At 35.3% G+C, this 25,163-nt stretch overlaps 1 protein-coding gene across 1 annotated transcript in view; it reads right to left on the reverse strand.

Moving 5' to 3' along the window:
• Positions 1-23,958, reverse strand: part of LAMA2 (laminin subunit alpha 2) — a 621,613-nt gene extending 597,655 nt beyond the window's left edge. The window contains exon 1 of the mRNA XM_017533228.2: positions 23,711-23,958. Within this exon, the coding sequence (XP_017388717.1) occupies positions 23,711-23,825 (115 nt within the window). The 5' untranslated portion in view covers positions 23,826-23,958. The remainder of the gene's footprint in view (positions 1-23,710) is intronic.
• Positions 23,959-25,163: the final 1,205 nt, after the last annotated feature.

Here is a 25,163-nt window from a genome sequence, read left to right on the forward strand (position 1 = left end):
GTTCTCTGCTCAGTCCCCTTTTTGAACCAGCGTATGGGCGACTTCCCGTGGCTCCAATCGCCAGCCTAAAGGGCCCCCGGACCAGTGTATTTTGTACGGAGAACCGCGGCTCCGGGGCGCCGACAAAGCAGCCGCGCGGGGCAAAGCAGCGGCCCCGGCCGGCACAGCTGCGCTGGCCGAAACAGCCGCGCTGGCGACCCTGGAGCACCTCTGCCCGGGAGTTTCCTAGTCTGTGGGCAATAAAAACGCGGCGTCCACTCACCCTCTGCGCTTTCACTAGGAGCTGCAATCCTGAGCTGTTCCTAAACGGCCATCTTGGATCAACCCCCCGCAAACTGTTATCTGCAGTTCATTTCAATAACACGTTAGCAGAACCCATCTTTCCTTTTCTTAATCTCTGAGTGAATATGTTTTTACATTTTTAATTTTTCGCTTATTTTCTCTCATCACAAAATAACATTTTTCTTTAACAAAGCAAATTTAAACTTAAATTCCAGTCCCTTAATCCTGTGTTCTCCCAATTTGTCAACCCTATTTTAACTTAATCTGCCTTTCTCATCGCCCTTGCTCCACAGCCCACCATTCCCTTCTCCTGAACTGCTCTTTTCCTGATCTGCCCATCAAAATTATCTTCTGTTCAAAACTCAGTCCAAATTCCAACTCCCTTGTGAAACTGTCCCTACTCTTATTAGATGGAAATGTTTCTACTTCCCTAAAATTTGAAAACAATTTTAATAGCTTTTTTAAAGCCCTTTCCACATTCAGCCTGACTGTATGAATCTAATGATACAAACATTTACGTGTATCTCTACTTTACAATTCCTGAGGTTAAAAAATTGTCTTGCTTATCTTTGTATTTGGAGCATACAATGCCTTTTCTCATTCAAAATGCATTGACATATTCTTATTTAATGAATAAATTGAGATTTTTCTTTTCTTCCTTTTGTATCACTGCCTTACCCATAATTATAATAGATTTTAAACAATTAACTAACGAATGAATAATACCCTGCTTTAAAAGTTAAACAAAATATATTTATTCTGTTTTATATGCCTATGCAGAATTTTATAGGAATCTCAAATTTGCCCAAAACTTAAAAAATAAAATCTTTTCCTATGGAGCAAACATTTTATCTTGATTTTTTTTTTATTGTCTAAAAAGAGGGAGAAAGGAAGTCACAGTGAGAAAAAATATCACTTATGATTATCCAAAAAATTAACTTACCAAACACAGATGTTGATAGAAGTAAATAAACATTACTAGACTAAGATCGTGCCTTGATTAATAAACAATTAGTCTATCATAAAATCAAATGAACATTTTTTCCATGCAACCCAGGAATTCTACTCCTAGATAAATATGACAAATGAAAACATATGTCCATAAAAAGACTTGTACACGACTTGTATATAGCAACTTTACTCATAAAAAAAAAACTGGAAACAGTCTGAATGTCATCAACAGGCCAATAAATTAAAAATTGAGGTACATTCATAAAATGTTAGCAATTTAAGAAAAGCAAAATATTGATGAATGCAAAAAGATGAATGACTTTCACAGACAGTAGACTGGGTAAAAGAAGGCAGACATAAAAACGTACATACTTCGTGATTCATACAAAGGAAATTTTAGGACAGATGAAACCAATCAGATAAGAGTTTGAGGGCTGTGGAAGAAGAAAGGAAAAAGCCAGTGAGGGCTTTCTGGAAAAGTAGAAATGTTCTATTTTTTTTTTTTTTATTGGAGTGGTGGTTATATGGGTATACACATTTATCAAATGTCACATACCAATATATTTCTTATGTGTGAACTTTATTTTACAGAAATTATACTTTTAAAATGTTTTTAAAAAGAGATTGTGTCTTTATATCATATTGTAAATATCTTCCTGTCCAGATGAGCTTCCTTTCCTCAGTTATAGAATAGTAAGTGCAATAGTCCTAGTCCTCAGGGATCTCAGGAACAGTTGAAACAAAGTGAATAAAATGCCTGACACAAAATTGGTACTATGCCTTCAATAGAACAGAAAAATAGTTAAAATGTAGGAAAGCTAAATGGAGATAAGAGGTTTAGATTCAATCAACAAACCATATTTTCCCAAGAAATGTTATTATACGCATCTACGTAAATAAGACAAATCTAAATGATTATCAAAATACATGTCAGAAATAAACATGTACATCATTAATTAGGTCAGGGCTCTAAGTAAAAGCTACCCCAAAGAATGATTTTGAAAATAAAATAGCTTTATCTTGTTTAGTAGTTATAGAAAACTTTGACCCATAATATAATGCATTATATGGAAAGATTTTTAAAGCTATCCAGTTTCTAGAACTTTATACCATCATATAAGTACTGGTCAACCAATATCCAACTAAAATTATAAAATATTTAATTATTTCATTTGACTTATTAATACCTCCATTGATCAAAATTTGCATATAGGCAAAAGAAAACCATATGCCTCTTGGAAAAAAGACATTATTGTGTTACCTCCCACACATATACAAGAAGTCTAATCTTCAACAGCAGTCTTTTCCTTTAACCAAATTAACAATGCTGATTCAATTCTGGCCTCCAGATGTACAACAACATGTTTCATGTTAATATGCCTAAATTCTGACCTGGCAATAATGCTAAGAAACTCAGCAGGAAATCCAGCCTCCACATATTGCTATCTAGGGAGATAGAGACAAAGGAAAAAAAATCTGAATCACTTTATTGTAGAATGAAAAATGCTTATTAAAACTGGTGTCAAGGGCATTCACACTCCAAGGCGGTTTCTGTGAGTTATGAACAGGACACCCTCAAACCAAGCTAAAAGTAAGACTGTGGGTGGCATAATGATGAGTCAGAAAGCTGTCTTTTGAGGTGGTTACTAACTCCAGACAGAAAAGAGGAGGAGGAGATGCACAAGACCTAGTGCGTGATCTTGACCTGGATGGATTTGAAATGTTCCTCCTATCAAAGTGTAGATATGGCCTGGGCATTGGTCCCTGGGTCACAGACTCTTAAGGAAATGGTGGTTCTAGAATGGGCAGAACTATTGGAACACTTATCAGGAGTTTCCTCTTTAAGTCTGGCATTCTAAGGGCTCCTTTGAGTCCCAAACACAATTACCTGCAGATGGATGCCTACTTCTGAGCTCAGCTAGGGCTAGGTGAGAAGATCCCAGCAGTAGTCCTCTTAAAACCAAAGTCCACTGTCTTCCTCTACTTCTTCAGCCCAGATTCCTCCTCCCTCAGCCTCTGACAGCAGACACTCTGTCACCAAATCTCAGAAACACGGAATCCAGGAAAAGATCCTATTCTCACCAAGCTTTTTATCTTAATTTCCCTCGTTAAAAGAGAAAGATTTTCTAAGCATTATTGTATAAAATACCTAATTGTCTACAAGGGAATAATAAAGCATAGAATAAAAGAAAGTTGCAAGAGAAAGCTACTATAATTACGGCTTAATGTCCACAAAAGTTATGGAAATACTTACTGCTAGAGAAAATCTACACAAACATACTTATAAACCATAAGTTTTATCTCATTTCAACCCAGCAGTAGCCAATACTCTAAGAAATATTTGTAAATGATTTCAGAAGGAAAATAAAAGCTACCATGAAATCAGGCAATGGCATTTAAACAAAACTCTTCCATACAACTATGTAAATCAATGGCAGTTTCTTTAAAACAAAATTGAAAGCACACATAATCCATTTTAATGCAGAATATACAAAGGCACTAAGATCTGTAATTCTACTAAATGTCAACGACTCTGGAACCCACTTATTGTGGAGTCAGATATAATGAAATTCCATTTGTAGTGAAGTAGAATGGAAGTTTAAAATTACGTCAATGGAATGTAATGCACAAAACACAATTCCAGTAATAGTGAGTGTCTTACAAAGAAATCTTGGTGAAAGGATGTTTTCACTGTAAGCCTCCTATATCCCTCAAATAAACATACTAGATCTTAACATCACTATTTAAGTTAATTATAATAAATTCAATATTTAATATTCTAATATGAAACCATACACAAATCTATTATGAAAAAACAAAATGTGTGTGTCCATATGAAATAATACAGTACACATAGTCTAAGTTGTGTCTGGTCATATTTATGAATAAAATGCAAAAACGAATTAAACACTTCAAAGTGAAAGAAGAAGTAAGAATTTTTTTAAACATGTTGATAAAATGAATGGATATTTCCCTCAGGTGAACATGAGAAACCATCAGTTTTCTTATACTGAATCAAGAAAACATTGGGTAGCTCATACTTGCAATCCCAGCACTTTGGGAGACTAGGCAGGAGGATCACTTGAGCCCAGAAGGCCGCAGTTTGCTAAAATAGGCGACAGAGGCTAAGACAGGGAGACCCTGTCTCTAAAAACAACAAAAATACCTTCCACTTTCCATAGCACGTCCTACTTTTGATACCCTACCTTCTCTTCTACTATTAAAATGGGGCTGAAAATTCATTTCTTCCAGCTCCTCATTGATGAGACTACCTTTGTCCAATTACATTTGTCACTTTGACCCCACATATCATAATGCATAGTGTAAAATTATTCATCCTATTATATATTTGAATTTTTCTCATTTTTCTTGCTTAAATTATGTGTTTATATGCTGAGTATGGGAAAGGTGGAATTTGTCTCAAAATTATAAGTGCTTTCTTCTTTTATTACATCAATTGGGATATCTAGTGATTGAATTCTATAAGAACTCCACAGGTTATGAAAATATTTTCAATTGGAAATATTTAAAGGGAATAGAAAAGTGGCATTCTGTGTTATTTTTTATTTTCTTGCTGACATGCTCTGGCTCTATGTCCCCACAATATCTCATCTTGAATTGTAATACAAATTGTAATCCACATGTGTTGGAGGAGGGACCTCCTGGAAGGTGATTACATCATAGGAGTGGTTCCCCCATGCTATTCTGGTGATAGTGAGTGAATCTCATGAGATCTGATGGTTTTAAAAGGGACATTTCCCCCACTTCACTCTGCACTTTTCCTCCCTGACATCAGAAAGAAGAATGTGCTTGCTTTCCTTTCTGCCATGATTGTAAGTTTCCTGAGGCCTCCCCAGTCATGCGGAACTGAGTCAATGAAACTTCTTTCCTTTATCAATTACCCACTCTTGGGCAGTTCTTTACAGCAGTGTGAGAACAGACTAATACACTTGGTATGTATTCTTCATGAATCAAGAAACAGTAAAGTGATTGAAAAGACATTATGAATTAAATAATAAAAGAACTCTGTAGTCAACTATAGAATTATTAGCTAAATATTCTCCTAAGACTGGGAATTAATACTAAATACTTCTTTTAAAATTCCTGTTTCGTGATTAGCTAATATAACTGTCAGAAAGATTCCACAGACTTAATGTCTAAATTTCAGTAACTATGTAACATAGTTATCATGATTTCTTTCTTTTTTTTTTTTTTTTTGAGATGGAGTTTTGCTCTTGTTACCCAGGCTGGAGTGCAATGGCGCGATTTCTGCTCACCGCAACCTCCGCCTCCTGGGTTCAGGCAATTCTCCTGCCTCAGCCTCCTGAGTAGCTGGGATTACAGGCACGTGCCACCACGCCCAGCTAATTTTTTGTATTTTTAGTAGAGACGGGGTTTCACCATGTTGACCAGGATGGTCTCGATCTCTTGACCTCGTGATCCACCCACCTCAGCCTCCGAAAGTGCTGGGATTACAGGCCACCACGCCAGGCCTAGTTATCATGATTTCTAAGCAAAGATAAAATCAGATCCTATCTGATGGTCCTAATTAGCTTCCTTTTTCATCATGCTTGTGTCATATGCTTCACATTTGTGTAGCATCTGGCATCTAGAAGGTTTCGCTGTTTCACCACCACTTCTATGCCTCTTCACTAACCTTTTGAGTATGGTAGTATATAAGGCAGTTACCTCTACAGTTGGGGTAAAGGTGATCATTTCTTAAAACGAATGACTTAGCCTAATAAAAAATAAGTAGGGATAGAAACAGAATCCCAAGATTTCATAAATCCCAGACATGCATTTTGGTTCTTTATTAATTATTCATTTCCAATGTGGAAAGTAGCATTTATTAAAGGGGAAAACTAATTTGAAAATTATAGCATTATAACAGTACTTAGAAAGGAGAAGGCCAGGATTCTTGAAAATTGAATCTATAGGTAATCTATAACATGTTTTTGTTTTGAGTTTTTTGTTGTTGTTGTTCCAAGATAGGGTCTTGTTCCGTTGCCCAGGCTGGAGTGCAGTGGTGTGATCATGGCTCACTGCTGCCTCAAACTCCCGAGCTCAAGTAATCCTCCTGCCTCAGCCTTCTGAGTAGCTGGGCCCACTGGCATGTGCTGCCACATGCAGCTAATTTTTTAATTTTATTTTTGTAGAGGCAGGGATCTCACCATTTTGCCTAAGCTGGTCTTGAACTCCTGGCCTCAAGCCATCCTCCTGCCTTAGCCTTCCAAAGTGCTGGGATTATAGTTGTGAGCCACCACATCTAGGTGGGAGAGTGTCCTTGATGGCTCAAATACCTTAGTGAAAGAGGGGAATTGTCATTGTTTGCAAAAAAATGTATGAAACAGATTAATTTGGAAAAGGTAAAGAGGCAATCTTGTCCAAGTCAGGAACTTTCAAAGTGTGGAGAACCTAGAAAGGAAACCAGCAGCGAGCCTTGAATGTTATCTTCTTTGGCATATTTTAAATAGTTGTTAAACTCCTAGAATCCTCACTTAAATTTAAATATTTAATTGGAACATCCTGTTTCAGGAATCCATGATCTTACACCTTTCTTTCATGTCTTGGTAAATTCTGTCTTTAGTTCTTTTTTCTATAGTTGGTAGAAATTGTAACTGCCTACGTCTGACAGTATCATAATGTTAATCATCTTTATTTTTTTTTTTAATACCTGTAAGTGGAAAGTAAGTGTTCCTAAACATTAGCTCTTCCTTTTCTATTTTTTTATCATTCAGTCTTTACTGTGACCATGCTGGGTGCCAGGTGCTGTTCTATGCAGTAAGGATACAGTAGTAACAAAACAGACCTGGGCCTGAATCTCAAAGGTCTTTTCTTGTCCCCCTTTCTCTCAAATTCACTCATATAATAAAAATCCCTCACTTGGTGAAGGGCCAGCTCTGCCTTACTTTTTATTAGTTTCATTATTAAAATAAGGAGAATATAGGTACTGAGTTTCTTGACCTACAGATCTGTTTTATTAATTCTAAGTATTTTACCATTTTGCTGGTTAAAAACTTCAAGCAAGAGACCACACCATGTCCAAGGACATGGCACATGAATTATTTGACATATTGTAGAGGCCTTATGAGTAGTTTTTAAAGCATATCTTTTTGCCTGAAATAGGAATGACTTTGGTGGTATCTAAAAAGAAACAAAGAAAAATGAAAACAGATGCCAATCAAATCACCCCATGTGAGTTATCTATATTTTATCCCTAGAATTTACATCTTAAATGGGCATTTTAATCTTATGTGTTGTAATTCTCATCCAAAAAGGACTTCCATCCAGAAAAGTTCTGACTAAGCCAAGAAATATGCATTCCTTATCCAAAACTGCTCAACTCTTACTGGAATATCCTTGGGGGAGGGGGGAACTCAAGAAGCAAGATAATTTAAGGTAGCCTCACTTTCTAAGATATTTTACTTATTATCTAGGTGATATTAATAACAATATCTCATATCTGTCCATACCGTGTCTCAATATTTGTAGAAATTTATGTCTTATACAAATATTCATCCATACTAAAAAGGATCGGGGAAAAAGTACACATAAAATGTTTTAAAAGGCAACACTCTTGGTCTGTCCAAAAAGAGTTGCTTCTTCGTCCAATTTTTTGAGTGCCTACCATATGTCAGACTAGAAGTTAGAGATAAAGCAGTAGAAACAATGAAAGGCAAAAAGTTCCAGCATTATATAACATGCTTTATTAATTTCTAACTGTTAAAGAGCTAAAGATCTTAAAAGAGGAACTAGTTGATTAAATACCCTTCTAGTTCTCTGCCATAGCAATTGCTCTTGAGGTTTATCTGAAATATGATTGGGTTGGTCTTCTAACTCATTATATAACTGAAAACCATAAACAGGACAGATTGATTACATACAGGAATCCAATTGTGACCTCCTCCATGAAATTATGTTCAAAAGAGCCTGAACGCAGCCATGTGTTAATTCAAAATAAAAAATATTTATGTATCTCCTCAGCTCTGGAGATGAAAGTCCTTTTAGAACAGAGTTTATATTCCAATAGTCTGGGGAGACAAACGTCAAAGTAGAAAAATAAACAAACAAGGGTATTCAAGATAAACATTTAATTGTTCAGAGAAATTACAAGAGGGAGATGAGTGCATGACAAAAGCTAATTTAAAGTGGTCCTCTGGAAAAGCCTGTCTAAGAAGTGACATTTGACATGGGATTGGAATATTGAGGAGACCGCCATCAGGGATCTAATGGAACAGTGTTGTAGACAGAGGAACAGTAAGGACAAAGGCCTGGAAATGGAAAAAAGTCTTTACTGTTGCTGGATGATAACAGGAAAAGAGAATCATTTGAAATCAGAGAAAAATACAAGAGCTGTCATGAATAGGCCTAAAATCTAATGAATTTGGAATTTATTCTTCTTATAATGGAAATGCATTAAAAGGTTTTAAGCATAGCAAAGATCTCATATGATTTACTGTTTTCAGAGCTCACTCTGCCTATTGCATGGAAAATTGACTGTAAGATGGAAGAGAGAAAAGAAGGGAGAGCAGCTGGGAGGCTGCTGAAGTTGCATAGGCAAAAAAAGACAGTGCTATGATCTAGAAGGCAATAGGGACAAAAAGATGTAGACATTTCTGGAATAAACTGGTGGTGTGGATTACAGACAGGCTGATTATTTCAATGTGGGAGGTGAAGGAAAGAGAGAAGTTAATGGTAACTTCTTGATGACAAATTTGATTCAAGGGGTGGATGATGGCACCATTTTCTGAGCTGGGAAAAGCTGATGGGAGAAGAGTTGAGGAAATGCAGAGTACATATCTTCATTCCTGGAAAATGTTAGCTTTGAAGGACCTAAAAGACAACTGAGCGAAGACATCAAATAAATAGGCAGTCTGTTACCATCCATAAACAGGATAGTGGCAACTTAGACCAGCCTCTGACCGCCTCTAATCACACTAAAACTATGGCCAATAAGCCCAGTTTCTAGATGTTTTAAATTAAAGCTCTGGTTGTCTATGCTGAAAACATCACTAATTGTAAAGTCTTTGAATTATGATTCCATCCTCTTCTGAAAACGAGTTAAACACTTAATTCCATTTAGTCCTTAAAAAGGCACTGGTGTTGTCATTCTTTTAGAGGTAAGGATTATCAGGTTTAAAGAAGTTATGTAATTAACTCAACAACACTATTTCAAAAGCACTCAGGTGTGAATCTAGGACTCAAATTCTAGATGTCTAACTTCAAAAGTGCTCTACTGCTTTATGCCCACACAAGCTGTACCTCTGATGCGAAGTCACAGGTCTAGGACTACAGCTTCTGTTAACCAGTAACCTGACCAATAAGATTTCCATTGCAATCCTGGTTCATAAAGGGAGCCAACTGGATGATATTATCTACTTTGGGAGTTACCACAAGCAGAATTACAAGATAATTGATCAACAAACAGATAGATACTCTCTCGTTTTGCTTATTTATTTCATTATATAAAGAAACGGTATAACAACAAAACAGTCATTTTTGGAGCACTTCAGTTCCAACTGTGATTTGGGGGATACCCTGGGCCAATCAATGATTAAGTTCATAACTTTATCCTTTGACATCACTTGTCATATATCCATTAATTGACCAGGAAAAGCCCTGGGCCTTGATTACTTTTGCTTTAACACTTCACACAACAACAAAAGGGGAAAATGCACACTTTTATCAATTAATAATTCTAGGAGTGCTACAAATTCTTATATGACTCAAAAAATTAAGGCATATCTGACAGTTAAGAATTTATTCATTGCTATCTCCAAAGATTCTTTGAAAAAAAATTCATAGACTCTTCTGATACATCAGGACATACTGCTGAATCTAAATGGTAAATATTGTTTAATTGTTAATCTTTTCATAGGAAACTTCAAAAAAAGGGAAACACCCTCACTTCTGCAGTATGTCACTAAAGGAAGCCCTTAGTTACTAATTTCTGCTCTTTCAGTGTTGAGATTACCTGCTGCTGTGGGTAGGTGAACCAGCCATGAAGTAGAACCACCTAGGTCCAAATCTTGGTCTCTACCAGTTCACTGGTTGGTTGACCTTTGGCAAGTTACTTAACATTTTTCATTTCAGTTTTCTCTTCTGTTAAATGAGATAAATAGTATCTATTTTTGATAAATTAACGCATGATACATGCTTTGAGCGGTGCTGGCCCATCGTTAAATATTCCATAGATGTGAACTAGTTTTATTTCACTATTTCTCACCAAGCAGATCTAAAAACTTAATACAGTCCTAAACTGTCAAGAAGGAAGGTCAGCAGATACGTTAATTTGCATTCAAGTGAATAATAACAGCACAGCAAACATTTTAGAAAAGAATAGCCTGTGAGGGCAATGTTTTCTCCAAAGGAATAAATAACTAAATATAAAATTTCAGATTCTAGGTGAATGAGGAACTTTAGAATAACATTTTCACAGCACTCAGGTAGCACCACATCAGGAACCCAACAGGTACAATCAGTCACTAAATGTTGAATAAAAAATATTTTATCAAAGCTTGAGAAAGAGAATAGAGAATTGAAAGAGTATTTTTGCAGAATTTAAAAACATACCATTATTTACATATAAAGTATATCTCTAGCTATGTACAAAACCAATAAAGATGGGACACAGCAATTAATTCTTTCTGTTGCTGGGATGTATATGGTAGAAAAAAAAAAGATGTAAGGAGGGTGAGGGCATGCTATTCAGCAGGACCAGGACATGGATTCCAAAGTTATCTGTTCACTTTGTCTAACACTGAACACTTTCTAACAAAGAAATACAGAAAAATTGTTAAATACAAAATCTGACATATGCAAAGCCAGTCTAATTTTTAAAGCTAAGTTACACTATATAAGGAGAGGGCATATTGGGCTGGAAAAATATAAATCTCAAAAATTTAGTCATTTAAATTATGACACTAAGAAATTCTGAGCTATTTGTCTACTTAATCTGGAAATATCTTACTACTCCTCATGTTCAGACCCATCAGTGTTTGATACGAAATTTATCTATACATCTGAAATCAGAGCAGTGTGAGGCTCTTGAAGAGTGAAAAATGTGGTCAAAGTATGGATCCTTGAGTCTCTGAACATCTCCCAACAAATAAGAAAAAGAAACCAGATCCATCATTTGACATACATAATGGTATGAGATGGGCACAGAGAATAGAATTACGTTTTAGGTTCTCAACATTACAAAACCTTTTAAATGCTTTAGAAATCACAAAACTTCAAAGGCTAGAAATAAATGAAGGAAATTTCATATTTTGAGAAATACAATATCCAGTACTTCTAACAAGAATTCTTTCTATGAAAGTACAAAGGACCCCTCCTGATGTGAGTTCAGGAACCCAGTAAGAAATAAAAGTCTCCTCTTCTAGTATTCAGAATTCCAGACACTAGCATGTTTTTTCTATACTAAGCCTTGCTCATGAATTCACTTTTTAAATCTATAAGGAACAACATAATATTTCTAACTTAGGTAAGTACACTATCTCTACTCTAGTTAGGGCAAGTGAAAGGAAAGAAAGAAGGGCAGATGATATGGCAGAGATTTTGATTTCTATATGTATGTCTGGCTGGTTTTAACTCTTCCTACTTTTCCCACAGAAGAAGTTCTTCTGGATTTCTTCCCCCTTAAAAAGAAATAGTATCACTGGCCTAGACTAGGCCTGAGTAAAAACTAAAGTGTTTTTGGCTTTTATGATTACAAAATTTATCTTCATATGGGTATAGATTTTGTAGAATTGGTGAAGAGGCAGGCAATGAGGAACTTAACTATAGCCTAATCTTGTAGAGGTCAGAGAAAGATCTGTGAATCCCTGGGAGTCCACAAGACGTTATTCACAGGTACACAAGTTCAACGTCCTTTTAGTAACAAGATTTAATTATTATCTGTCTGTTGATTGTGTTGACATGTGCACTGATGGTGCAAAAGTAATAGTGGTGGGAAACACTAATGGTGCATTAGCACTACCAGCGTACTAAACCATGGTAGCGGTCAGTTTACTTTTCACCACCACACACTCCCAGAATCTTTTTAATATCAACTGTATACTGAAGCATGGTGGTTGATATGAAGAAAAACATTTGTACAACTGTTTTCAGTTGCAAGCTAAACCAGTCACTTTTTTCATGGAATACTTTTTACTACAAAAAGTATCTGACTATGGTTTTTAAGACTCAGTTGTTTGATAGACGTTTTCTCAAGAATGAATAAAGTAATTGTATTTCAAAACAAATAAACAAAAAAAAATTTGTCAATAACTACACAAATTTACAAATGAAAATAAAAATTCTAAAAAACTTGTCTCTACCATTGTGAGATTAACAGCTTCTAATAGTTAGGGACTTTTCTGATGAGATCAATGGTGATATAAAAAATGTGATTTAAAAATATTTTATGAGAAAATCTGTCAAGTTGTGGGTGACCTGCATAACTAGTAAATCATTATCTTTCAAATGATCTATGAATGATGCTTTAACATCACACATGGGTAAAATTCTTTCCAAGTGCAAGATGTATCAGTGGATTTTAATATAAAAGAGCACAAAAATATCATTGATACAGTTTCAGATACCACACTGCAGCCAATCTTTTGAAAACTACCACTTATTGAGTTTTGGTATGGAATCAAAGAATATTTACAGTTATCTTAAAAGGCACTGAAAGACTCTTTTTTTTTTTCAACAGCATATCTATATTTGTTCTTATGTATTTCTTAATATGCTTAAACCACAATAATTTAAACTAAAATAACATGTAATAATTTGAATGCAGAAACAGAAATGAGAATCTAGTTCTATTCTATTAAGCCACAAATTGAAGAGTTTTATTTTGGATATAAAATTGTTTTTCATATAGCTATGTTCTTTTTGTCAACATGTAATTTTTTATTACTATTATTTTAAATTAATTAGTAAATGTTTTTAAATTTCCCAATTTTAATTTTAATACAATCAAATAGTAGATATAACATAAATCAAAGCTTCAATTATTTATCAGAGGTTAAAGGAATCTTGGCACAAAAGTTTTAGACCCGCTGGACTATTTTTGTGATAGCTTTTTAATTTCACTAAATTCTTAAGATTTGCTACTTGTTTGTAGGAAACTGATGTACAATTTTCAGATACCATATTTTCTTCTTATGCACTAGTATGTACATGTTAACTAAACAAATAATTTGTGCCATGTTTGAAAACTATGTGTCATGGGTCCTTGAAAACAGGAGAACTAAGTATATTAATATATAACATAATTAAAAATATTAATACATATATGTATATTAATATATAACATTATTAATTAACATAAATGGTTAAGAACTGCTGAAGTAAAAAATCAAAGAAAGGGGATAAAGCAAAACTTCATAACCAATGATGTCTAAGGCCAACTCTGTCACTTATTATAATGATAAATAGTATTAACAATGGTATTTGTATAGTCTGCCTCATGTAACCCTTATAACAACTCCACAAAATAGACGTGAACATTATATTGTCATCTTTTAGATGGAGAATTGAGTTTCAGAATAGTTAAATGACTTGTCCATGTTTAAGGTAATCTATTTAGGAAGGGCTAGAGGGAAAATTTATATTCTGGAGTTCCAGTTGCAAATCCAGTGACTTTTTAAATGTATTAGAATGAAAAAATGAATAGTTGCACATTATGTGTCAGGCAAGATTGAGACTTTTTGATGGTAAAAGGGCCTATAAGAAGTGTTTTGTCTGAAATTTTTCCAAAATCCAGTGTTTCCAAGTTTAGAAAAGCAGTTTTCTCTAGAGATTGGTTAGTGTTATATAATTACCTAAAGTGAGTTTTTTTGATTTTGTTTTTTGGGGTTTTGTTTATTTTAATAGTAGATTTAATACAAAATAGACACACTAAAAATTTAACACACAAGTAGACACACTAAAAATTCTCCCTATCCAGAGTTGTATTAAATAATGTGTTCCGAGAATATTTTCTTTTTAACATTGTAATTAGGGAGAGTCCAAATAAAGACAGTCTATATCGAGAACTCTTCTGCAATCCAAATAGACTTTCCTCTGAAGACCATGCTGAAATTAACTTACATTGTGTGTCAAAACATGCCAAATTGTCATCTCTACCCAAGCAGGTGTCAATGAAAACATATACTTCATAGGCTAAGTATAATAACTGACCTTTATGAAGTGCTTACTATGTGCCATATATTTATCTAAACACATTATGTGTATTAAATAAGTTTTCAAAAAATGTTTACCAACACAAAAATACATATTCAACAATGAGAGATTCCCAGAGAAAAACGTTTATTATATCACATTTGAAGTATGAATAACCACAAATTATTGCAAAAATTCCCATTATGTTGCCTGTTTTAAATCACTTCTCACACTGAGCTACTAATATAACTGCTAGCTAATTATAGGAACTTGTGTTTCTTATCTCTGTTACTGACTTGCTGTGTAACCTTGACAATTATTCAATCTCTTGACAATGAGATAAATAGTTTGCCATCTATCATCTCTTAGGGCCTACTCAAAGAAATTTTTAGAATATTTTGCTGTTCTTAAGCAAAAGGGATGTGTTATATGCAAAGCAAATATCATATTTTAAGTTTTATGCTCATAAAATAAAGAAGAAAGAAGAAAAGAGTGAATATTTACTGATTAGCTGCCAAATATTTTCACATTTATTATCTAACTTAAACCTATTTTACAAATAGAAAATTTAACTCCCATAGACTCAGGCTTTTGATCTTAGTAAAGTGGTGACTCAGCTGTGAATTCAGTTCTAGCCTTCTCACAAGTCCCTACATTTTCTATGATTCACAGTTACCTCCAAAGCAGAGTACTATATGTAGAAACTGAAGGTATAAAGAGGTACATATTAATAAGAGTTTTATTGTAGGCTAAGCTATAAAGTTGAGAATAAAGAAATACTGCAGCACAAATTCTAATTAGAACAGGATTCAAACATTTGTATTTTCAAGAATATAAGCAAATGCCTTCCTTCACAAAGGGCCTCAGCTGAATTTGGTATATCGCACGATGTTGGAGAAGAGTGTTTCTTTCAGCCAGAGAATGCCATATTAGGTTGTCAGTTTTAATTCATTTTTTGAGGCATTTTGAAAATGAACATTTATTGAGGCCGTACTAGATATTTTGTGTTTTATATTCAGTGTTCTACATATGTCCTGTGACAAAACAATGAGATGAGGTAGCTCCCTAAAATGACAATTGCACCGCTTCACGTTCTCTTTCAAACTTTCAGCCTCATCCAATAATTGAAAATTGCATAGGAGGCAATAAGCCAGGAAATTGTGTCAACTATAATAGATAGGCATTCGAAAAAATACATTTGATGCAGCAAACTCTACTAACTCTATTTCTTCTATACAATAGGACCTTCTAAGTTACAAGCAACTCAAAAAAGATTACACCTTGGAATTTTAACAGTATAGCTACTGGATGGAAAATTAGATTGATCCATTCTTTGGTCCATAATCATTTGTCAGGGCAACTCGACTTTTCTAGAAATTCAATTTTTAGATTTTCTTATTCAAGAATTTTGATAAACAAAATTTAGTACCTTAAGAAAACTGAAATAAAACAGACAATATACTAAATATACGAATTAGGTCTTGTGAGTGCTAGGCTGTAAATGATACGTATGCACTGGTGCTGTAATTACGTACATACACAAACACACCCTCTCAAAAATCTGGGAGATTAAAAAAATTTTATCTTAACTGAGTTCAACTTCAAATGGAAGTCTTTAAATGCTTTTATGAAGATGTCAAGGTTTTTCATCTTTTCAGGAGGAATTTTGAGATTAACCTGGCTCTGATTCTTAGGTATATCTGTTTGGTTCTTGCTCTTTACATTCACTGACATTTACACATTGACTATTTTTAAAGAGTTCATTATGCAGTGTAATAAATATCATTGTGTTTCTAGCTTGCTGATGTAACTTCTATAAAGTAACTTCAGAAAAGCCAATAAAGAAAAATTAATATTTTCTTATAGCCCAGTGTCCAGTAATCAAAATTCTAATAATATAAAGACTAAAATTTGATGAATGCCTTTTAATTAATGCATAGTTTTAGGTAATACATGTGTGTATATGGCTACATATTAATAAGCGGCATGCGTGTGTGTATTCAAATGAAAAAGATCCTTCAAGATTACGTTTTTTTTTTTTTGTTCTTCCATAATACCAAATAAATCTCTGGTTTCAAATTAGACTGACATAACTCAGAAATGGGTATATATTTTTTTTCTCAGGGTACTTTATAAAAGATAAATATATACAAGTCCAAAAGAGATGATAGCTTAGGATCCATAAAGTCAAGAGCAGGACCATAATCTAATTTCTAACTCTAAAACAAGCATTGGAATTTTTATTTGTCCTTGACAAGTTGCTGGGCATATTTTCCTTTTACAAAATGAGGATAATTACATTAATCTGCTAAACAGCTCTGCTATGTAAGTAAATGTGTTAATGCTCACAATGCACTACATATTATTATGCCAATCTAAACCATCTGGCACTCAAGACGCAGCTAAATGAAGAGCCTTGGGGAGGTACACAGTTCGGGGGTCAGTTGAGTGGACTACACATGCAGAGGCATACTTAATGTTGCACAAGGTACATTACCTAAGTGCCAGGCACTAAATAGCTCCTGAGGTTTTCATCATCAGGAATTTGCATAGATTAACTTGTTATTTGAACTAGATTAGGCATGTCACAGAGGCTGATGTTATGAATAATAACCCATTAACAGGCAATCCTCAATGATCTCTTTGTAAATGTCATGTGTCCAGATAAAAGCCAAATAGCATAAAGTTCCAATATTAAGATCTACACTCAAGATTACTTAGGAAAAAAATATTTTTAAAACCCATCTTACACTTCTTTGACAAGCAAATGTCTTTAGTTTTAACTCACCCTGAAACTATGTCTCAAATTTTCTTTAGACAGTAATTACCTGTGGCTTTTAATAAGGAAGGCTTAATTAAAGTTTTGCCTTACTATCTTCCTAAATGTTATGTTTGTTAGAATCATCTACTTTAATTATCGTATTTTATTCACAGGAAGAATACTAAAGGAAAAGGAAAAAGAGGAAAAGACGGAAGAAAAGAATGGAGAAAGAGAAGGGAGGGAGAGAGAAGGAGGGAAAAGCAATATAATTTTTTACCTTTTCTTTCTAAATGACAGAATTAAATTAGGCCAAAATTGCATTACTATAGTCCAAAAGGTTACTGTAAAACTTACAGCGATTCTTAAAGCAGTAAAAAAAATAGAAACAGAGCACAGAATCAGTTTCTGAATATAAAAAGGTAACATTTCAAAGTTCATATCATAAAAGAAGTCAGCAGATCAATGCATCACCATGTCATTTTCAACAATTGTGTCTAAACTTTAGCTTTTGATATTGAAATATATAATAAAAAAGGAAACTCCAAAGTACCTATATGTCCATGTGGCATTGTGAATAATTCATTTTTGTTTTAAAGTGCACACTATTTAAAATTACCCTTAAAAATCTATGACATATTTCTAAGTACACTGTAGCAAAATTTTTAAAAGCTGCGGAAGTTCCCTGCACACAAGTTGTTTTTGAGGTCCCGATATATTTTGAGTAATGAAATAGCAACGAGTTGCCAAAGGGAAGAAAAGAAGCAGCCTTACAAAGACGCATCTGAGCTTCACCATGATAAGATGGTTGAAGTGGAATGCTCTTGAACGTAGAATCACTTAAATGTGTTCTATCAATGGGATGTTTGGAACAAGAGATGAATCTAAAATAATTCTATGCTTGAACTGTTGATCTAGTCACATGGATTAGTGCCTATTTGAGAAAAAACATAACTATGATTTTATTCATTGATATTCCTCTGTTAAAACTCACCAATGCCTCCCTATCTCACTCAGACTAAAAAGCAAAATCTTTACCATTAAGGTCAACAATGCTATATGTTTCAGTTTCCCATTTCTCCTTTAGCCTTCTCACCATGCTCCAAGCTTAGATCCTCACAGGCCTGCCCGTGTACAGAGAGCACTCTTCCCCCTGATAACTGTATGAATCGCTCCCATGCAACCTTCTAGTGTTTGCCCAAGTGAGATCCTCTCAAAGACAGGTCAACCTTGACCAACTATTTAAAATATCAATCAACCTCCCTCCATTCCTAGAACTCCTGACACCCTGCTGTATTTGTTTGTCCAGGACATTTATCATCAACTACATTCTAGACAATATAGGTGTTTTTATGTTACTTCATTATATTTTCATCATAGTCCTGTCTCCTCATCTCCATCCCAACAAAATATTAGTTCCACAAGAGCAGGAATTTTTTTGTCTGTTTTACTCACTGTAAACATTCATTCATTTACCACATTCTGATGCATATAGGCCCAACCCCACCAATTTCCTTCACAAATTCTGACCTCTAAATTCAGTCTTACCAATGGGAAAACCCTAGAATTAGTTTTATTTCTATCTGTTTGATATATAAGCCTGGACAATCTGCTTTCATCTTTCTCTAAACTCTATCTTGTTTTTTGATTCATTGCAACAGAGCTTCTGCCTAAATTCCTGTTTAGCTATCGAGTTGCAAGTTTCAAGTTGCAACTATAAACAAATCCTAAACCCCAATCTTCTAGATTAAAAGTTAAACCACTTGTGCAATTATTTACAATAATTATTTCCAAGAATTTCTTCCTAATCTTTTTCATATGGTCTCTAGATGATAAATAAGGCCCTACTGCAAACTGGACAGATGATAAGTTGCATCTCTTTTTAAGTTTTTGTTTTGTTTTGTTTTTCTGAGATAGAGTCTCCCTCTGTTGCCCAGGCTGGAGTGCAGTGACATGATCTTGGCTCACTGCAACCTCTGCCTCCAGGGTTCAAGTGATTCTCCTGCCTCAGCCTCCCAAGTAGCTGGGATTACAGGCATGTGCAGTCATGCTTGGCTAAGAGATGGAGTTCTCGTTATGTTGGTCAGGATGGTCTTGAACTCCTGACCTCAGGTGATCCACCCACCTAGGCATCCCAAAGTGCTGGGATTACAGGCATGAGCCAACATACCCAGCCCCCAGAATCTCTTGATATAGATTCAGTTCATTAGTTTGCATGAAATCCTAGGTAGAAAAATCTTAAGACTAAGATAGACCAGAAATCTGTATACATTGATATGTGAAATACAACATAATATAAAATTTATGTCAATTTCATTAATTCTACCACATCTACAATATTCAGAGTTGAATATATTTATATAAATATTTTGAATATGTTGAAATGCCATGCATTTTATCTGTTATGAATCGTTTTACTAAACTATTAGGTCAGTGCACAGCAAACAAACCAAAAAGTTACATATGCAGCAAAGAAAAACATCAAAAAAAGTTACTTCCAGGTTTATGGCCACTATGAATCCCCTGAAAATTTCTCAGGTAATTTACAAAGTATTCTTGCATGTTATAACACAAGATGTTTTAGAACTGTACAATTGTGGATGATGTGGAAATTCCATACTAAATTTTTAAGTATTCGTGCCCAATACGTGTGAGGATTATCTCAAACATGTTTTTATTTTAAATCCCAGAAGGGATTAAAATACACATTTTTATATGTTTAACATTTTCTTCACATTTTAAAAATTCAGAAGCTGAATACACGTAGGCACCCTAAAAACGATAGACTATAATATTAGAATCTTAGAACTGAAAAATGGCTAGATGGTTGATGAGTCTTAACTTCCTCTCAGTAGAGGCATTCCTTCATAAAGCATCCCTGACTAGTTGATCACAGCATGATCATTTCCAGAAGCAATGTGCTCAAACACAATCTAACTATTTCTGAACAGCTCAAAATGGCGTGGGGAGGGAGAGAGGAGAAGAGCAGTTTTCTCCATTTTATAAAATTCAAACCTGGTTGTTTGTCATGTTCTTCTATGGATCCACATTCAGCCTTTGGAATAGTCCCTCTTTCACATACGACTCTTCTGAAAATTTGAGGATATCTCTGATGATTGCCTTCCCTAAATTTTTCCTTGTTCAGATGGAAAAGCTTTACTTGGGACATTCCTCTTCTGAAAATCTTATCAGACTCTTAACCATTCTGCTCTCCCTTCTCTGAATCTACACCCATTTTTCAATGAAATACCCAAATGTGTGTTAACCAACAGACCCATGTGCTTCTCTGAGTTTTGTATAAATGTGAGCCAACTTTTTTGTTGCCATATCACACTATATGTTCATCTTGAACTTGCTGCAATTGAGCGGCCTTTCTCTTCCTGCCTTTATATTCATTCCTAAACATATGAAGGATACAACTAATTTCCAGAAGAAGACAAATGGAGTTTTTTTTAACATGTGGATAGGAATAATAAAACCAGCTTCATGTAGGTTTCATTCATGGTTCAGGCTATAGAGACCTTTAAAATTTCTGAACTTGTTATTAACCAGCTTAGCCACCTATATCGATTTTGGACCACCTGCAGTACTGATATGCTTGGATTCTATGTTTTCCATCAAGCCACTACCAAGATAGTTGAACATAAGAAAACCTCTGTTGCACTGCTACAGACTTCTTTCCAGGTTGTCCTTAATCCGCTATGCAATATTCTTTGGAAACTATTTTTCAATCAGTTACAATTTATCTACCATTGTGCTTCCATTTCCACATATTATTCACAAGAATATCAGAAAAAAAATTAGACACTGCCTTGCCGAAATGCAGAGTCATTTTGGTACATCATTCTCCTATTTTGTCCATTTTAAATATAGCTAAATAATTTCCTTGGAATATCATTCATGCTGAATCAATGCTATTCAAACCACAATACAGTATGCTATAGAAACCACATAAGATTTCAAAGAAAAAGTAAAAAACAAGCAAAAACTCTGGTTGTGTTTCTAACTCAATTATAACATCTAGAAATGATTGCTTCACATCAAAATTCTTAATAAATTGTCACCAAACAATAAGGGGAAATAGAGCTTCTACACAATTAGCACTTGACTAGAAAGGTCAGTGCTAGTATAATCAAAAACAGAAAAGTTGATTATAGCCAGGAAAACACTTCTCCAGTCAAACTCAGATCCCATGATGTTCACAAAGGGCTTGCTTTAATTGAACAATACTGAAAAGAAACATGGCCTAAAAAATAAATGGAAAATAACCTTGGAACAATTAAGAAGGGACTTCAGCACAAATGATACCAGAAGTGTTTCAGTTGTTGAAAATTAAGTTATTCTTATGTAAACTTAAGTTACAACTACTGCAAGCCTAAGTTTTAAATTTGTTCTTTGCGAATAATAATATCTGAAGGCAAATAAAGATCATACACATACGGTATTTTTAAATCATAAAGCACTACCCAATTTTAAAGTTTCATGAAATTTACATGCTTTTAACATTAACAGGTTTACATCATTTATCTTGAGCCAACCACCAAATATATTGTAAATGTTCTATAACAAAGACAATAATGGATACTAGAATGCAGATTATAGCAGTCTATAGTAGATGGTATGTTGTAGTTATTTTGAATAAAATTCTTTATTTTATATAGCATCTAAGCGGTATCTTAACAGAATGGCAGTATAAACCCTTCCTCCTGAATTAACTTCACCTTGTGCTTGGGTCATAGAAATCAGAGTTAATATTACCTTAGCTTAAAAAGAGAGTAAATAAGAAGGGAGAGGAAAGAAGAGAGATCCCATATGTGCTCAGGATAATTCTCAGCAACAATTCACTTGATCCCTACTCTGCATGCTTTGAGTTTCTGCCCCATTCCAAGTGAACATAAGGGCTGGTGCCCCTGGCCCCTAATTTCTCCCAGCTGCCTCACATTATTAAAGTATCATGTCTTGTTAAAACACATCTTGTAATTGAGCAAAGTTTAATCATTAAAAGTAGCATTTTTAAAAATCAGTGGCCAGAGATACTCTCAAAATCACTGTCTCATAAATTCTATTAATTAAGCCATATCGGTCCCATTTTAACCTCTCAGAAAAGCAAAAGGAAAAATAGAAGAAAAAAAGTCATATAATGAATTCAAGGTCATTTTTATTCCAAGAATTTTAATCGGGGAGTTATTATTATAGAAGGAGCTTAGGATATCTCTTTATTCCTTAAAAAAAAAATAGTATTGCTAAAAATGCTAGATTACAGGAACAAATATCAGAACTATTGACTAGGCTAGAAGTTAACTAGAAGAAGGTTAAGTATATTTCAAAACTTTAGCAGATTCAGCCTCATTAAAAATTTTTGAAGCTTCTAACCTACAGATTTTGTACTCTTAAATTAAACATTTTGATATTTAAAATCAAAGCATAAATATTTCTTAAATTTTTTTTGCTTTGATACAGGTTTTCCAACTTACAAAATTGTTTGCTGAAATAATGTGTTTCAAAGTATATTTTAGAATAGTGCACAAGTGCTTCGTTTAAAATTCATGATAATGAAATAACTCTTCAAAGACTCCCGAAAGTGTTCACTCCAAACTTTTGGGAGTTTCTGAAACTTTTGGGAGCCTATATACATAAAAAGTTTCTGAAACTTTAAACTGCTAAAATTTTGAAATATACTTACCCTTCTTCTAGTTAACGTCTAGCCAAGTCAGTAGTTCTGATATTTGTTCTTATAATCTAACATTTTCAGCAGTACTATACATATGTGTATATACACATAAACACTAAGCGGCTCTGAGGAGAATAAGTTATAAAGTTACATTAAATAGAGCCATCTTCCAAAGTCTCCCAAAGTGTATATCTAGTCACTGTGGCCTTAAAGTACACATGACATAAAAGTCTACTCTGTATTTAAGCAAAAGGAGAAATTTCATGATTTCCCTACAAAATAGGATATGAAAATAAGACATGGGTTTGAAAAAGGTGAGGCTGGAGGCACCATTGCCATGAAAGAAAAAACCACATAACTTCTTCAGAAATCCTGTTTTAAAAGTTGAAAAAAAGTTCTGCAAAATTAGTATATATATATATATATACGTGTGTGTGTGTGTGTGTGTGTGTGTGTGTGTAATTGTTTTTTAAGGTGTGTCAGCTACCCTGATACCCTCCATAAAGTCCCACGATGAAGCACAGTTTGGGAAACCTTTCTCTGCAAAATTGGATCTGATTTGAATAAATTCTTTTTTTTTTTTTTTCAATTGGTAAAAGTTTTTCTCTTGAAAAGATTTCAGAAATCAATTTACAGGTTATATCCTGGTAGCAAGACTTCTTCGAAACGAGTGAGCAATGAAAAGCACTCCCCGTTCCTTTTGCAGAAGTTGGGTAATTCCCCGTACACCACTCTCTCAGGGCTTTGAACTTGAACTTGCATCAAGTTCCTCCTGCCCCAAAGCGCACTCTCTGAAGGCGAAGCAAGACAGCGTCCCCAGACAACTCTCGGAAGAATGGAAGTGAGGAGTCTGGTCCCGGCAAAGGATGCAACCCAAGCCCGTGCCTCGACTGTACCTCTTTGCTGATGTGCCTGTGGCTGCCGCTGCTGCTGCGGCCGCTGCGCCTGGCCGCCCCCGAGGCCCCCGGAGAGCAGCAGGAGGAGGAGGACCCCGGCGGCTCCCAGCATCATAGTGGCACCGGTCGGCTCCACTTCTCGGGAGCCAGAGGAGTCGCTGCTGCCTGGTCCCCTGCCCCTGGCTTGTGAGCAGAGCGAGCAGCTGCCGGGGAAGAGGAGGGGACAGCCCCTCTGGCTTTGGCCCTGCCGCCGCCGGAGGGTGGGGGAGAAAAAGGACACTCCTCCACTCTCCCCCTCTCCGGGCCCGCGGCCCCAGCACGGCCCTCTATTAAAGGATCCTCCTTTCCTAGAGCGCTCCTTCCCTCTGAGACCGGAGCATTCCTAGCTTGACCTGGGATCTGAACTTCTTTTAAATTAAAGAAAGTAATTGATATGAAAGCACTTCGAAATCTGTAAAATCCCTACACATGGAAGGCATTATTTTGGGAAAATCCAAACATCTAGGAACTTTTACCTCTTGAGAAAGGCCCGGCAAAACTGTGTGCGGCCACTGTGTGCTAGAAGATCCAAGACGTCCCCAAGGCCAGAGTGTCTGAGAAGTCACCAGCCCGGGGAAGGTAGCCTCTAGGGAAGCCGCACTGCAGGCCGGGGACTTACTGCTAGGTAGGCTGCTGGCAGGGCAATAAAGGGAGTGCAAAATAAAGCAGCCCCCCTGGAGCCCCTGAAATGTTCCTGAACAAAGAAATGGTTAAAATGAAGGCTTTCATTTCAGTCAGGAGACATTTCCTTAATGGAAATAAAGGCCTTTGTAATGGTTTCCTTTCAGACACAATTTCATCTCTGCCAGTCCTGGTTTCTCCTCTTTAACTCAGCAGAACTACTGCCATTCCTAGTTTTTGTTATTGTTTGTTCATTTGTTTTTTATGGCCTAGGTCAGTGGTTCTTATAAGGTTTGAAACAACTCCTTAATGGATTTTGTAAGTCCCAGGATGTCTTTTGGTTTACTACAGGAACAGTGGGTACTGCGGGTCTTTGGGTACTGCGGGTCTTAGTGTACTGTGGGGTTAGGGTGCAAGCTGTCTCTCAATGGTCAGGACAATCCTACAACATATTTTGTCCTTGGACTTCTGAATGGGCCACTGGTCATTCATGTAGTAAACAAATGAAATCAAACAAAACAAGAAAACCTTGCATTATATTTGAAACCTAATTTAAGTTTGTTTACACACCAATTCTTTGTGTGTTTTTGTTTTCCAGGATGCGTCTGCTATATAAATTGAGAAGATAATTTACTTTGTGTTTTTGGACTTTCCACCTATTTGTCAATGGGTGTAAAGATGAGCTTTCAGAGAAGCACATCACTGATGACAACCTTGCTCATGGTATTTGAGTCACCAGCACAATATCAATGTCCCATCAATTACACTGGGGTGATCTAAGAGTAGGTGCAAA

Source organism: Cebus imitator, unplaced genomic scaffold (genome assembly GCF_001604975.1).
Source record: "Cebus imitator isolate Cc_AM_T3 unplaced genomic scaffold, Cebus_imitator-1.0 Scaffold81, whole genome shotgun sequence".
Taxonomy (NCBI): domain Eukaryota; kingdom Metazoa; phylum Chordata; class Mammalia; order Primates; family Cebidae; genus Cebus; species Cebus imitator.